Source organism: Chlorocebus sabaeus, chromosome X (assembly GCF_047675955.1).
Source record: "Chlorocebus sabaeus isolate Y175 chromosome X, mChlSab1.0.hap1, whole genome shotgun sequence".
Classification (NCBI taxonomy): domain Eukaryota; kingdom Metazoa; phylum Chordata; class Mammalia; order Primates; family Cercopithecidae; genus Chlorocebus; species Chlorocebus sabaeus.
This window is the reverse complement of record NC_132933.1, coordinates 121,198,910-121,216,455: the sequence shown is the minus strand read 5'-3', so window position 1 is coordinate 121,216,455 and position 17,546 is coordinate 121,198,910. Positions and strand designations below refer to the sequence as shown.

General features: G+C 35.7%; 1 protein-coding gene across 2 annotated transcripts in view; it reads right to left on the bottom strand.

The window, feature by feature from the left end:
- The window catches only part of DMD (dystrophin), a 2,258,239-nt gene that overhangs the window by 501,709 nt on the left and 1,738,984 nt on the right, over nucleotides 1-17,546 (bottom strand). For both annotated transcript variants that reach the window (XM_037986581.2, XM_073013821.1), the window contains exon 55: nucleotides 14,452-14,641. In XM_037986581.2, the coding sequence (XP_037842509.2) occupies nucleotides 14,452-14,641 (190 nt within the window). The remainder of the gene's footprint in view (nucleotides 1-14,451; nucleotides 14,642-17,546) is intronic.

Here is a 17,546-nt window from a genome sequence, read left to right as displayed (position 1 = left end):
ACAGAATGGCAAGTTAAATAAAGTAGCAAGAGCCAACTGTATATCATGTTCAAGAGACCAAACTCACATAAAATGACACCCACAGGCTCAAAGTGAAGGGATGGAGAGAAGTTTCCCAAGCAAATGGAAAACAAAACAAAACAAAACAAAGCAGGAGTTGCTATTCTAATTTCAGAGAAAACAGACACTAAGCCAACAATGATTTAAAAAAAAAAAAGACAAATAAGGGCATTACATAATGGTAAAGGGTTCAATTCAACAAAAAGACCTAACTATTCTAAATATACATGCACCCAACACAGGAGTACCAAGATTCATAAAATAAGTTCTTAGACACCTACAAAGAGACTTAGATAACCACACAATAATAGTGGAAGACTTCAACACCCCACTGATCGTATTAGCCAGGTCATCAAGGCAGAAAACTAACAAGTATATTTGGGACGTGAACTTGACATGTGACCAAATGAACCTAACAGACATCTACAGAACTCTCTCCCCCAAAACAACAGAATATATACTCTTCTCATCTGAACATGGCATATACTCTAAAATCGATCACACAACTGGCCACAAAATAATTCTCAGCAAATTAAAAAACAATAAAATCATACCAACCTCACTCTTGGACCACAGCACAATAAAAATAGAAATCAATATCAAGTAGATTGACCACAAAATTACATGAAAATAAAATAATCTGCTTATGGATGACTTCTGGGTAAACAATGAAATTAAAGCAGAAATCAAGAAATTATTTGAAACTAATGAGAACAAAGATACAATATACCAGAATCTCTGGTACACAGCTAAAGGAGTATTAAGAGGAAAGTTTATAGGGCTAAACACCCACATCAAAAAGTTAGAAATATCTCAAATTAACAAACTAAAATCATACCGAGAGGAATGAATGGAAAAAGAGCAAACCAACCCCCAAACTAGCAGAAGACAAGAAATAACCAAAATTAGAGCTGAACGGAATGAAATTGAACTGTGAAAATGCATACAAAAGACAAATAAATTCAGAAATGCATTTCTTGAAAGAATAAATAAGATTGATAGACTGCTGGCTAGAGTAATAAAGAAAAAAGGAGAGAAGATCCAAATAAACATAATCAAAAATGACAAAGGGGACATCACCACTGGCTCCACAGAATTATAAAAAGCCCTCAGAGACTATAATGAACACATCTATTCACACAAACTAGAAAACCTACATGAAAGGAATAAATTCCTAGAAACATACAACCTCCCAAGATTGAACCAGGAATAAATTAAAACTGTGAAAAGACCAATAACAGGTCCTGAAATTGAATCAGTAATAAAAAGCCTGACAATAAGGAGAAGCACAGGACCAGGTGATTCACAACTGGATTTTACCAGATGTATAAAGAATTCTGGTACTATACCTACTGAAACTATTCCAAAAAAGTGAGAAGGGACTTCTTCCTAACTCATCCTAGAATGCTAGCATCATTCTAATACCAAAGCCTGGCAGAGAGACAAGAAAAAGAGAAAACTTCAGGCCAATATCCTTGATGAATACAGATACAAAAATCCTTGACAAAATACTAACAAACTGAATCCAGCAACACATCAAAAAGCAAATTCACCACGATCAAGTAGATTTTATTCCTGGGATGCAAGGTTGGTTCAACATAAGCAAATCAATAAATGTGATTCATCACATAAACAGAAAAAAAAACTAAACCACATGATCATCCCAATAGATGGAGAAAAGACTTATTAAATGCAGCATCCCTTCATGTTAAAAACTCAAAGTAAACCAGGTATTGATGGAACATATCTGAAAATAAAAAGAGCTATCTATGACAAACCCACAGCCAAAATCATACTGAATGGGCAGAAGCTGGGAGCATTAACGCTGAGAACCAGAATAAGACAAGAATGCCCACTCTCATCACTCTTATTTAACACAGTACAGGAAGTCCCAGCTACAGCAATCAGGGAAGAGAAAGAAATTACGGACATCCAAGTAGGAAGAGAGGAAGTCAACCTATATCTGTTTGCAGATGGTATAATTATATACCTAGAAAATCCCATAGTCTCTGCTCAAAAGCTCCTTGATCTAGTAAACAACTTCAGCGAAGTTTCAGGATACAAAATCAATGTACAAAAATTAGTAGCATTCCTATACATCAACAATCTTCAAGCTGAGTGCCAAATCAATAATTCAGTCTCATTCACATAGATACACACACACACACACACACACTCCCCCTACACACACACCTAGGAATATAGCTAACTAGGGAGGTGAAAGATCTCTACAAGGAGAACTAAAAATCACTGCTCCAAGAAATCAGAGATGACACAAACAAATGGAAAAACATTTCATGCTTATGGATAGGAAGAATTAATATTGTTAAAATGGCCATGTTGCCCAAAGCAATTTACAGATTCAGTGTTATACTACTAATGACATTCTTCACAGAAGTAGAAAAAAATATTCTAAAATTTACGTGGAACTAAAAAGGAGCTCAAACAGGCAAAGCAATTGTAAGAATAAAGAACAAAACAGGGGATCACATTACCCAACTTCAAACTATACTACAAGGCTACAGTAACCAAAACAGCATGGTACTGGTACAAAACTAGACACATAGACCAAAGGGATAGAATAGAGAGCCCAGAAATAAAACTGCACACCTACAACCATATGATCTTTGACAAAGTTAACAAAAATGAGCAAAGGACTAGCTGTTCAATATATAGTGCTGGGATAACTGGCTAGCCTTCCTTATACCATATAAAAAAATCAACTGAAAATAGACTAAAGACTTAAATGTAAAACCTAAGAACTATAACAAACCTTGAAGAAAACCTAGGAAATACCATTCTGGACATAGGCCTGGCAAAGATTTTATGGTGAATATGCCATAAGAACTTACAGCAAAAACAAAAATTGACTAATGGAATTAAACTAAAGAGCAGAAGCACAGCAAAATAAAGTATCAACTGAGTAAACAGACAACCCACAGAATGGGAAAACATATTTGCAAACTAAGCATCTGACAAAGGTCTAATACGAGACTCTGTAAGGAATTTAAACAAATTTACAAGCAAAACCCAAACGACCCCATTAAACAGTAGGCACATATTAAAAAAAGCTCATCATCACTGGTCATTAGAGAAATGCAAATCAAAACCACAATGAGATACCACCTCACACCAGTTAGAATGGCAATCACTAAAAAGTCAGGAAACAACAGATGCTGGAGAGGATATGGAGAAACAGAAACGCTTCTACACTGTTGGTGGGAGTGTAAATTAGTTCAACCATTGTGGAAGACAGTGTGGTGATTCCTCAAGGATCTAGAACCAGAAATACCATTTGATCCAGCAATCCCATTATAAGGTATATACCCAAAGGATTATAAATCATTCTACTATAAAGACACATGCACATATATGTTTATTACAGCACTGTTCACAATAGCAAAGACTTGGAACCAACCCAAATGCTCATCAATGATAGACTGGATAAAGAAAATGTGGCACATATATACTATGGAATACCATGTAGCCATAAAAAGGAATGAGTTCATGTCCTTTGCAGGGACATGGAGGAAGCTGGAAACCATCATTCTCAGCAAACTAACACAAGAACAGAAAACCAAACACTGCATGTTCTCACTCATAAGTGGGAGTTGAACAATGAGAACACATGGACACAGGGAGGGGAACATCACACACTGGTGTCTGTCGGGGGTGGGGAGTTTGGGGAGGACTAGCATTAGGAGAAATACCTAATGTAGATGATGGGTTGATGGGTGCAGCAAACCACCATGGCATGTGTATACCTATGAAACAAACCTGCACGTTCTGTACATGTATCCCAGAACCGAAAGGATAATAAATAACAAAAAAATAAAAAGTGGGCAAATGACATAAATGGACAGTTTTCAAAAGAAGCCATACGTGTGGCCAACAAGCATATGAAAAAATTCTCAACATAATTAATCATCAGAGAAATGCAAATCAAAATCACAATGAGACACCATCTCATACCAGTCAGAATGGCTATTACTAAAAAGTCAAAAAAATAGGCCAGGCACAGTGGCTCATGCCTGTAATCCCAGCACTTTGGGAGGCTGAGGCGGGCAGATCACCTGAGATCAGGAGTTCGAGACCAGCCTGGCCAACATGGTGAAACCCTGTCTCTACTAAAAATAAAAAATTAGCCGAGCATGGTGGCAGGAGCCTCTAATCCCAGTTACTTGGGAGGCTGAGGCAGGAGAACCACTTGAACTCAGGGAGGCAGAGGTTGCAGTGAGCCAAGATTGCGCCATTGTACTCCAGCCTGGGGGACAAGAGCAAGACTTCGTCTCAACGAAACAAAACAAAACGAAAGTAAAAATATACCAGATGCTGGTGAGGTTGTGAAGAAAGGGGAATGCTTATACACTGTTGGTGGGAATGTAAATTAGTTCAGCCACTGTGGAAAGCAGTTTGGAGATATCTCTAAGAACTCAAAACTGAACTACCATTCAACCCAGCAATGCCATTACTGGGTATATATCCAAAGGAAAATAGATCATTCTACCATAAAGACACATGCAGTTGTATGTTCATTGCTGCATTATTCCCAATAGCAAAGACATGGAATCAACCAAAATGCCCATCAATGGTAGATCGGATATAGAAAATGTGGTACATATACACCAGGGAATACTGTGCAGCCAGAAAAAAGAATGAGATTATGTTCTTTCCAGCAACATGGATGGAGCTGGAGGCCATTGTCCTAGGTGAAATAACATAGGAACAGAGAACCAAATACCATATATTCTCACTTGTAAGTGGGACCTAAACACTGAGTACATATGAACACAAATAAGGGAATGACAGAAACTAGGGTCTACTTTAGGGTGGAGGGTGGGAGGATGGTGAAGATTGAGAAACTACCTATCAGGTACCATGCTTATTATCTAAGTGACAAAATAATCTGTTCACCAAACTCCCATGACATACAATTTACTCATGTAACAAACCTGCACATGTGTCCCCAGAGCTTAAAACAAAAGTGAAAAAAAGAAAAAAGAAAGAAAGAGGAAGGAATGAGTGCTTAGAGAGATAAGGAGACAATTAGTGTAATATATCACCCTGGCAAGTCAAAAGGTGAGACATTTTTTCAGTAGACTGTAGTGAGCAGCAATAACAAAATATGAGATTTTCAGGGCAATGAGGACTTGATAACAATATTTGCATTTAGTAGTTATGGTGATTTCATAGAGAAGTGTTTCAGTCAAGAGGTAGTTGTAGAAACTTTAAAATGTAAAGGAAAGATGGATGTTTAGGAAGTAGAAATATTTCCGTTAATTTCTGTTAGATGAGTGATTTGAAGCTTGCTTTTGGTGATCTTCAGTCTTTCCCTGTAATGCTGAGTCAGTGTAGAGTAATGGGTAGGACAATAGAGTTAGTAGAAGATCAGAAAGTCAAACTTAGGTTCAAATGCTGACTTTTCTATATATTCAGGTTGAGCATCCCAAATCTGAATATCTGAAATCCAAAATACTCTAAGAGCCGAAAATTTTTGAGCGCCGACATGATTCTCAAAGTAAATGCTCATTGGAGTATTTCCAATTTTGAATTTTGGGGTTTGGGATGCTTAACCCATAATTATAATGCAAGTAATCCAAAATCTAAAAAAAATCTGAAATCCAGAAAAAAATTCAGAAAAAAATTGATATCCATAACACTTGTGGTCCGAAGTGTTTTGGATAAGGGATACTCAATCAGTAGTTGTGTGTTACCTTAGCAGAAGTTATCCAGCCTCTCATTTTTCCCTCTGTAATAAATATACAATGGTATTACATCATGCAAGCAAAGCACTTAGTACACACCTTGGCACATAGTAACTATTTTGAAAAGGTAGCTATTATTATTATTACCTCTCTTAATCATTGAAAAATGCATGATGATTTTAATCCCAGAAAAGTAAACATTTATTGTGACAAACTTTTAGTTTATATAATTGTCCTCCTAACCAGGAGTAATAAAATTTACTTGTTTTTTAAAAAAGTAGCAATAGATAAATTACTTAACCTCTCAATTTTATTATTCTCAAATGAAAATGGAAATAATAAGAGTACCAACACCACAAGTTTTCACTAAGGATCAAATTAGAAAATGAAAGTAAAAATACTTTGCCAATTATGAAACATGAAATATTTAGTTATTATTGTCTTTATTAATTAATATAACTTTGATCCATTGACTTTTAAGAGCATACTATTAGATTTATATCTTCAGTCTGACTTCTGTTTAATGGTAATTCATAAAATTAATAAGGACCTTTTACTAGAAAGCTTTTTCAAAGTGCTTTTATATTTATTACCTTATAAGATCCTCACAAAAGCTCTGCGAGGAATAAAAGACAATGGTTATTAGAGGCTAAGGAAATTGACTTTTCAGTGTGCAGTGTCTTCTTACCAATGTGGGCTTTTCTTTTGGTTTTTAGATATAAAATTACAAAATCCAATAGTTGATTTACAAAGTTATTCAATTTAGTGATTACTTTGTATCATTCTAGATAATTGTTTAATGTAATGGCAACATCCAGAAGAAGTAGGCTTTAAAGGTTTTAATACAATTAACATGTTTATGTATGAATGAGACATGGTTCATGTTACCATGGTAACATGGTCCAAAATGGTACAACACTTATAATCAAATAGCTAAACTCATATTACATTAAATTGGGGTGACTGTTTTTTTCATCACTGAACCAAAAGTGGATTCTAATTTTCTGTATTCAGTCTTTCTTTCTGTAGGAGATGAAAGACCAGTCCTGAACATTTGTCCTCATTGACTCCCTTTTCTAACTTCTAATTATTTTCATTATTTCATTTCAGATTTTCTCTGAGATCTACAGGAATTCAGGGTCCCAAACTGGAAAATAATAAAGTAACTAAATATAGCAAGAAGACAATCATGTGAGTCTTGAGTATTCCTGAGCATTATAGTCAGAGGTTCCAACTGGACAACAGATTCATGGGTAGAACATGCTGCATTCAATTCAATTGGTATCTATCGAGCATAGAGATAGTAGTATTGTGAATGAGGATAGGGATTTTATAGTAGCAATATGAGAATAAGAGGAATAATAAAAATTTCCATGTTTATATAAGAGAAGAAACTAATTATCTTATTGAAAAGAGTTTTTCATCATTTTGGATACATTATGCAAAGACTTTTACTTTTTCCATGATATATATATATATATATATATTTTTTTTTTTTTTTTTTTTTGAGATGGAGTCTCACTGTGTCACCCAGGCTGGAGTGCAATGGCATGATCTTGGCTCACTGCAACCTCTGCCTCCCAGGTTCAAGCGATTCTCCTGCCTCTGCCTCCCGAGTAGTTGGGATTACAGGAGTGTGCCACCACGCCTGGCTAGTTTTTGTACTTTTAGTAGAGACGGGGTTTCGCCATGTTGGTCAGGCTGGTCTCGAACTCCTGACCTCAGGTGATCTGCCCGCCTTAGCCTCCCAAAGTGCTGGGATCACAGGCGTGAGCCACCATGCCCGGCCCATGATACAAATTTTATGCCAAAGCTTTGCTAATTCTTTGCCTTTCTCACAATTAGTTTATTAAGAGGGTCCCTATAACTATGTCTTTTTGAATAACATGGACAATAGTATCACTTAATACCAATTCTGTACTATAGTAAGTAACATTTTGGTGACATTTTGAAGTATTTCTGAGTGGACCATGGAGAAATTCAAATAATGACAAAAATTTGTGTGTAATATAATTTATTTATATGGCTTCCATGTTGATGTCCTTCAATTTTAAATCTTTAACCCAGATCTTTTTCCAAACCTTAGATTTACATTCACCACTGCTTCAAGAGAGGTAATGTTTTCACCTCTGATTTTTCACTTACAGTTACCTCAAAATCAAACACATTCTTGACTTCGCTCCTCCCAACTGTTTGCCATCTTGAATTCTGCAACTCATGATTGAGCGAAGATACTCCCTTAAATCAATCATGCCAAGTGGTAAGTAGGCACTGATTTCTCATTTTACCTCACATTTTCTGCTCACCTCCACCTCCCACAGAATATATGATGGTGTTGATTTTATCTCCAAATAGCTCACATATCTGTTTTGTTTGTTCAACCTCACCACTTTGATCATCAATTCTTGCTTGGCTTGTTACAGAAATAACTTCTTAACTGTTGTGCCTTCACGGGTCTCATATCTTTCCAATTCATTCTCCTAACCACTGCCAGAATGATCTTTCAAAAACATAAGTTTGATTAGTCCATTTCCTTGCTTAGAACTAGGCTATGACTTAAAGTGATACAGTCCAGAGTCTTAAAAATAGGTGGCAAGGGGCAGAGAGAGCCAGCTTACACTTACTGAGCCCTTGGAGTCCAATAGTCTGTCTCTCTGGTATGCATTTTACATATATCTTATCATTTAATCCTGACAAAATCCTGTGATGTTCTCATTGTATAGAAGAGTATAATTGGGACTCAGAGGTTAGACGATAAGCTAATAAGTGCTAAATAAGGGGTCTTCCTGCTTACAAGGTCCATACTCTAGCTGCTACATCATGCTTCTTTCCACACAATTTAGCCCCAGCTGATCTTTCTAATTTCATTTCTTGTAGCAACAATACCCCAGCCAAGTTCCTTCAGATTCTCACACTACCACACTGACAAAGCCTTTGGATATGGTGTTTCCTCTATCACAAATGCTCTTTTCAATCCCATGAACCTAAATAACTCCTAACAATTCTTCTAAGGTGACTTTCTCTAAACAGAGGTTCTCATTGGACAATAGATTCATCGGTAGGACATGCTATGCTCAATTCAATTGCTATCTATTGTGAGTAGAGATATTTAAAAAATCTCCCCCAGTGCATAAGCAAGGTTAAAATCCACTGTTCTAGGTGAGTTTCCTGGCCTCTTTGGAAGACTTAGCCTAGTCTTCTGTTTTTGCTAGACCCCGTTCAGCTTTCTACTGTATTTTTCATTAAGCTATTATAATTTTGTCTTAGGATGTATGTCTTCACCTCTGGAATGTGAACCTCCCAAAGGCAGAAATAATGTTAAAATACAGAGGCTTTTGAATATATGTTACATAGTGATCCAGTATGTCCACACACTCACACACACACACACAAACCATTGAACCAAAGTTTTGCGAACAACATTGAAACTTACTTAAAAGTGATGGACTCCTCATTTCTATTCTATTTTATTAATTTCATTCATTTCTATCTTAAAAATATGGATTGATACTCATTAAATTGATTATACAACCCAGTACTTTTACTGAACTGTTTTTGAAAAGCACCTCTCTTGGGGCCCTTATGATGGAATTAGTTCCCTTATAACAAGAGGAAGTGTCATCAGAGCTCTCTCTCTCTCTTTGTTATGTTAGGACACAGAGAGAAGGCAGCCATCTACAAACCAGGAAGAGGGGCCATCACCAGGCCCTGATCTTGGAATCCCAGCCTCCAGAACTAAGAGAAATAAATTGCTGTTGCATAAGCCTTCTTTCTCTTATCCACCCCCCAAAAAAGAAAGAAAATCATCTCTCTGAACGTGTTTGTATCACCAGACCTAACACCATGACACATGGCAGGTGTTTAGCAAAGATATGCTGAATTAATAAAAGTTCTCAGAAAAATTATACACACACACACACACACACACACACACACACACATATGTATATAATTTTTAAATATCCAGAGCAGAAGGCATTCATCACCAGGCAAATTAAAATATCAAAATTCACTTTCACACTCTTTAGACAACAATCAAAATGGAAAGATTAAAAAATACATGTAAAACTCAATTCAAACTAAAGCAACAGGAAGGAGTACACTAAAGGTTTCTTCTCCTTAGAATTAGGGGCCCTTAAATTGCCTCTGCATTCTCAGATGGTGCAAGAAATATGATACTCCAATTTATTCAAGGTACTAATTGTGCTATTAAGATTGCATTCTTTCTTCTTTCTTCGGAATTAATCAGTGGGCCAGAATTTTGGTGAGAAACTTCTCCAATTTTATTTTATTTTATTTTATTTTATTTTATTTTTTAAATTTATTTTTTTTGAGACAGAGTCTCGCTCTTTCACCAGGCTGGAGTGCAGGCACACCATCTCAGCTCACTGCAACCTCTGCCTCCTGGGTTCAAGCAATTCTCCTGCCTCAGCCTCCTGAGTAGCTGGGCCTACAGGTGCACTCCACCATGCCCAGCTAATTTTTGTATTTTTAGTGGAGATGGGGTTTAACCATGTGGCCAGGATGGTCTCGGTCTCTTGACCTCGTGATCCGCCTGCCTCTGCCCCCCAAAGTGCTGGGAGGCCACTGTGCCCAATTTTAATAACATACTGGAAATCAAAGATACCTTAATTCATAGGTGTACTCAGATGTACAATTCAAAGTTTGTCAAACCTGTCTCTCTGGAAATGTTTTATTTTTCAGGAGAAAATTTTTATAATGGGGGGGATTGAGAGGAGACATAGGTAAAACATGAGATTAGGGAAGGGAGTGATTTGAAAGATATGGCCTGAGACATGACCCAGATCACAGATGAAGGAATCTCATATATTTATTGCTCCTTAGTTTGTCTTGCTGAGAAAAATATATTAATTACACCACCTTTATGACCATCATAAAGGTCACCACATCCCCACATCCCCACATCGTTTTTACAAGCTAATATTACAATGATCTCTCAGGGGTACTTAGAGAACCACTTAATATTTGTGAAACTCTTGTGAAATATTCAGAAAGACACGGAGTCTTTCCATTTTCAGTTAGTTACCCAGGGTTTTATGGTAGTACTTTGAACCATGAACAGCTTTGTCAACTCTCTTAGGCCCAAAGCAGAAAATGTTGTGGACAGAGAAATAATCTGATTCAATTATGAATATAGTTTTCTTACATAAAGGATAAATCTGCAATTTAAACATTCTGAAACTTTCACTCCTAAAGGCCTTATATGGCATTCTATAAAAATACATTTGCTTAAAAATTCCAGTTAGCATATCAGAAATAACAATATTTATAAGAAACATCCCCTTATCCTGAAGTACAAGGACAACTGTAATGTTCTTGAGTTTAGTAAAGAAAGTGAGTTATACCTTTTTATAATACGAGAGGAAGTTCTAATGTCTTTCAGAGAAGAGTTAATCATGTTAATTCCATTCAGAATATATATGCTTTATATTAAACATATGTTTAAATAATGTATGAATTATGATTATTGCTGAGAGAATAAATATCTTAGGAAGTGGCTGATAGACAAAAGTGATAGGTAGTCTAGCAAGAGCTGGAGTCTCCATATATAGAAAAATGGATTGACAGTCTTAGAGAAAAACACATTTTGTGAAGGTTTTCACCCTCTGTCTTCATTCACTAGCATTTGTATGAAGTAAATCATCACTACTTTTGGGGTAGACAGATATATCAAAATCTGTTGGCAGAGCTGTTGCTTTGGCTAGGCATTTCAAATTTCCTTTTTTTAATATATGAGAACTATGATTGCTATATAGCATGAGTCTATGAATACAATGCTACCACCTTCTTCAAATGAAGTGAAAAACATGCCATTTCACTTTTCTCCTACATACATATTATAGAAAATTCCCTTTGTTCAAAATAAAAATTCATAGAGGGAAAAGAAGCAAACACTTCCATTTAGCTGAAATACTGAAATTGCATGCAATCTCTTAAGGTATGCTGTTTTATTTACTTTCAAGCTTGACATTTCCATTTGTTGCTCTTCAACACCAGTTTCTTGACTCAATTCAATCAGCTGAAATGTGCCATTAACAATAATCAATAGTTTCAGTAGTTTACCGTTTTTACCATGGCATCTCCAAGTCTTTCATCAAAAGATCGTTATCCAACCATCTAACTAAAAATCAGAGTTGGCTATAAATGTCATTTCATTCCATAAAATGTAGTTTAAACCTTAGGCAAGTGGGATTTATAGAAAACACAATATTAGCTGCCAGGGAAGAGGGAAACTGTCTCTGTTTTAAAATAATTTTAGAATCTTAGTTAACCTTACTATAGTTAAGAAGCAAATGTTGAGGTTTTCAGGAGCTCTATGGGAGTTTTATCTGGTTTTGAGAATAAATATAGTTTATCACTTTGGGGTTGAGGCAGTAAAAAGCCCCTGCCTTATTCCCAAACTCTCTCTTTTTCTACCTCAGGTACACTGAAAGTTGCGTGTAATATGTGCCCTAGCTCAAAGACGGAAAAGAGTAGCCTGATCGACATTGGACTTTATGTGAACAACAAATAAACTTTAGTTTGATTAAGCCACTGGACAAAAACAAATAAATACATATTCTTGAGTAACATAGGATAAGCTAAGACATTTTCTCAGCATGATTTCCAACTGCTTTTGAAAGAGAGATCAGAAATCTAAACATAAAGTATTTATTTTCCATGCTTCCATAGTAAATATAGTTAGGACACATGGTGAATCTTCCCTTTAGTGATTCATAAGCTTGCAGTTTCTCAAGATTAGAAATACAGATAAATTTTCATTATGTAATACAGCAGATATAAATACAAATTGTATAGTAGAAAATAGATGTGTTTTTGCCCTCAACTAGAATTATTCACTACTTAAAGAGATGTTTTATTAAGTGCCGGACATCAAATAATTTTTTAGTCATTGGGCTATTCTTTATTTTTCAAAGTAATCTGCTAAAAATAGACTTAACCAAAGTTTATTATTTACCTATCATAGCTGACGAGTAAAATGTAAACCCATGTTGTTTTGTTTTGTTTTTGTTTTAGTTTTTGAGATGGAGTCTCACCTCTGTCACCCAGGCTGGAGTGCAGTGACACCATCTCTGCTCACTGCAACCTCTGCCTCCCGGGTTCAAGCAATTCTCCCACCTCAGCCTCCCAAGTAGCTGGGATTACAGGCGTGGGTCACCACACCTGGCTAATTTTTGTATTTTTAGTAGAGACGGGGTTTCGCCATGTGAGCCAGGCTGGTCTTGAACTCCTGACCTCAGGTGATCCAGCCGCCTCGGCCTCCCAAAGTGCTGGAATTATAGGCATCAGCCACCGCATCTGGCCAGGAAACTCATGTATCTATTAAAATTCTGGAATGGCTTTATCAGCATTTGCAATATTATACAATAAAATTTTATTTATGAAATAGCCTAAGCCAAATATATTATAGTAGTACATTGTCTAACCATACATCTAAGAGTGAGCAAAAAACTCTATATTTGCATTGCCCTTATATTCTGTCACAAGCCATGGGAGATATCTATAAAGTCTGGTATTTTTCTAAACAAATTACCTCCAAATGATCAAACTAACTCAACATGCATTTTGGAGGAGAAAGTGGGGTCAAAGCAGGATGATGAAGCAAGAATGATAAATTCAGGAGCCATAAATTGCCAGTGTTACCTACTCCTATGCACCAGAGCAGCAAAGTAGATCAACTATCACATCAAAAAAGAAAAACAGGAGAAGGAGAATAATAGGAGGAAGAGAGGAGAAGAACTTCTGCTTATTGTGATTTGATTCTGGAATTATTTTTTCAAACTAGAATATACTATCATGTTTTTTATAATAATTTAAAAATATCAAAAAATAAAGTTAGTCTAAAAAATCAGTCATTTTATTATAATGATTTATATCCAAATTGTATTTGAAAGACTAGTACAGTTATTATATCAAGTCAGAAAAACCAACTATACATAACAAAACTCTATAATAGTTCAGGAAAATTATACCAGGTATTGCGAGTAAACTTTAAGAGCTTCCTTGTACTACAGAATATGATTCTCACCAAGACTCCATTTAAACAAAACTACCCCAAACTCTGTTTTCACTGTTTATGCATATGGAACTTTATGGAAATAATTTTTGTTTCTAGGAAAAACAATTGTCTGAAAATTGTTTGATCATTAACTATGACAAATTTAGCCATCTCATTCTTATTTTCACAGATCATGTTAGGAAGAAAGCTACAAAATGCCAGATTAACATTTCAAAACATATTTGAAAGTAATGAAGGGAAACTGATTCAGTTAGCAACGCTAAATAAAACAGACAATTCATACAGATGCTTTCCCTGTAAAATATTAAATAAACACTCAAAAATGTCAACTTTTAAAATTTAATAAACCAATCCCTAAGTTATTTCTCTGAGCAAAGTTTCTCCTTGACCGAAGCTCTGGTTTTATATGCAAATGTTTTTCGGATCAGAGCATGTACTTTTTCTAAGATGAGGATGTTAAGTGGAATTATAAATAATGTTTCCTTCTCTCTCTGCCCCTCTCCTCCTTGTCCAAATGCCGAAATATATCAGGCTGTATAAAAGCAACTATTTTGTTTTGTCCCTGGCTTGTCAGTTACAAGTACAAATGCTGAGAATTGTTCAGTTGGATCCACAAGAGTGCTAAAGCGGAAATGCTTGACTTACTTGCCATTGTTTCATCAGCTCTTTTACTCCCTTGGAGTCTTCTAGGAGCCTTTCCTTACGGGTAGCATCCTGTAGGACGTTGGCAGTTGTTTCAGCTTCTGTAAGCCAGGCAAGAAACTTTTCTAGGTCCAGGGGGAACTGTTGCAGTAATCTATGAGTTTCTTCCAAAGCAGCCTCTTGCTCACTCACCCTGCGAAGGAACAAATGTTCAGATGCAGTTATTAAATATCAGAATGGTACACCTAGTGAACTCCACAAAAAGAGAAAGATGGAGGAACTAAATTGTAATATACCAACAATGGGGTGAGTTGTTGCTACAGCTCTTCCTTTAAGCAACAGCTATAATACTGTGCAGTCTATTTACTTTCATTTTTATTTAACTTAAAGGCATTTGTATGGGGGAAGGCATGCAATAATGACAATCACAGATTTCTATAAACCCCTCTCCACAGAGGAGGTTATATATATATATATATATATATAAACATATGTGTATATATATGTGAAATATATATATATTTGAACATTTGCAAGTTCATTTGAAAGTTCAAAGTATCTTTTTTCAATTTTGTAGTTTTTGTTGGTCAATTTTGAAGGCTTATTTTTAATATACTGCCAAATTTGAGACTAACCTTTGAGGTTAAAACCCTAAAATCCCTGTACCATGCTTGTCTTTGATGCCGCTCTGAGGCAGAAAACAAGCATTTGATATGCAAGGAGAAAAGTCAAGAAAATACAAACCTAGAGTCAAAAGGAAAAGACTAGAGGAAAAGACAAAAAGAAGGGGATTGGAGGGCAAAGGAAGAAAGACTAACAAGTAGAGAAATAACATGTCATAGAAACTATCATTTTGTGCAAACTATCATTTTGCATGACTCCAGTTATACCTATTGTGTTATTTTTGTATTTAATTACTTGATCATACAACTGAGAACATTTTCCAAAATAAAAATGTTATGTGTAACAAAAAAGAGTAGAGCCTTAAAACCAGGCAGATCTGAGTTCAATTCCCAATGTTCCTTACCAGTTATGTGATATGGCAAGTTACCTCTCTGATTCTCAGTTTCTCATCTGCAATATCTATTGCTGTGATGAGAATTAAAATAGAAAATTCCTGTGAAGTTGAGTGCCCCACACGTTATACAGTTATACATTACAGTTACTCAAAAACGTTAGTTCCTTCTACCCATATCCCATTTCCCCATTCCTGTAATATTTTTAAAGAATGAAACAAAATCTTTCATGACAAAAACTCTAAAAATGTATTCATATTTTTGATCATATATATAATGCATGTATTGTGGATACATACACATATGCCCTCAGCAAATATCTATATAATAATAGCTTAGAAAGGAAAATTGCCTTAGGCATTAACAGTCCCATCGAAAAAGATTCAGGTAAACTTTGTCTGCAATGAGGAAATTAGTACTCTATTTAAATGTCTTATTTGCCTTCTATTACTACACAAACACTTTCTGGGATTAAACATAAGCTAAAAATGGATTTTAAAAAATTGAACACTTGAATATGATACACATTGCTTGTTAAGATGCGATTGTCAATAATTATGCAAAACTGCAATTTATTTCAGCAGCAACTTTATCATGGGATGTGCAAACCAGGCAATAAACAACTGCTGCCGAGCCAGCGGCGGCAAAGCCCCCGGAAGAGCTGTTTATTCATCATGGGTGAGGTTTTTGCTGAGCACACAGTCTTCCACAGTGGAGTTTCAGTGCTCATACTGGATAAAAATCTTCCGTCTGCATTAACTGGTGGAGGGTAGAATAGGTTTATGAGGATGCAGCTACTGGAAAAAAAGTAAGCATTGCACTAAGCTATTTATCAACTCCTAAATAAACTTTAATACTGCACAGCTGAAAGGTAGCGTAGGCTTCTGGTTGGGCAAATAAATTAAACCTCGTGTAGTTCAAGGGCTAACGTGGACTGCCGGCTCCCTGTTTATCTAGTTTTCAGGCAAACTATCAACGCAAAGAGAAATATCAAAATAGTCATTTATCTTTTTATTTATTACGGTTGAAAAATTCAGAACCATTGCAACAACTCCAAGAATCTCGATGTTACAATTGGGCATGCACCTTACAGTCTGAACCATGTGTAACTTCTGACAATTGACTGGATTTGACCTACAAAAGTGGCAGTTTCATGCAGTTTGCATTAAGACTTACTCCATCTCCAGTGCAAAATTTGGAACAGAAATAGGCTGTCGCATTCCAGCATATAAATGCAGGGCTAGACATTTGACATATTTTCTAATGTAGTCCCATTTCAAACAAAATTTAAAAATATGAAATCTCCCATGGCAGAGTGAAACTTAGAGAATGTAATATTGTGCATTTTATCAGCATCAGCTTCATGATGAGTTGCGCTTGCTACATCTTAGCTCCTCTATCCTTAAACTAGAAATGCTGCTTACCCTCTGCTTCCAGAGGAAGTAACTAGTAAATAACTTTCCAAGAGTTATTTGCAAAATGCAATGCACATAAATCAGATGAAAGAGTTCTACCGAGACAATGCGATTTTCAGCCAAATCCTACCAGCAAGTTTGCTGCTTTGTAAATTAGGTCCTTAGGGAAGAACAGTAACTCTTTCAGGACAGTAAGGAACCATTTTCCTAAATGATACCCTTGTGGTCTGAAATATTGACAACATCAGGCTGAATATTTTCTAATTTGGAAAATACGTTAAAAATTCAATGGCAATAACAGCAGAAAATTTCCTCAAATGAGCTCCTTTACATGCCTCTTTAATAATAGGTAAGACTGTTGTTTCCTGCTTGTGTGCGGGTTTTATGGCTTCAACATTTCTCTCGGAATGTGTGTGTGTACACTGAATTCCTAAATTTTAATTGTGCCAGGTCTAGTCTAGAATGAATCAAGAATACTTAATTTCCATATCTGTGCATTCAACATGTTCTAAATGTATCATATAGTTTTAAATTTTCCTGAGCCATATGGGTTTAAATGGCTTATATGATAAATAAAATGTAAAAATAAGAATCATAAAGAAAAAAAAGATATGTTTAGAAAAAAAAAACAAAGTTCTTGAATTAGATTTTTTTTAATTGCTTCTTC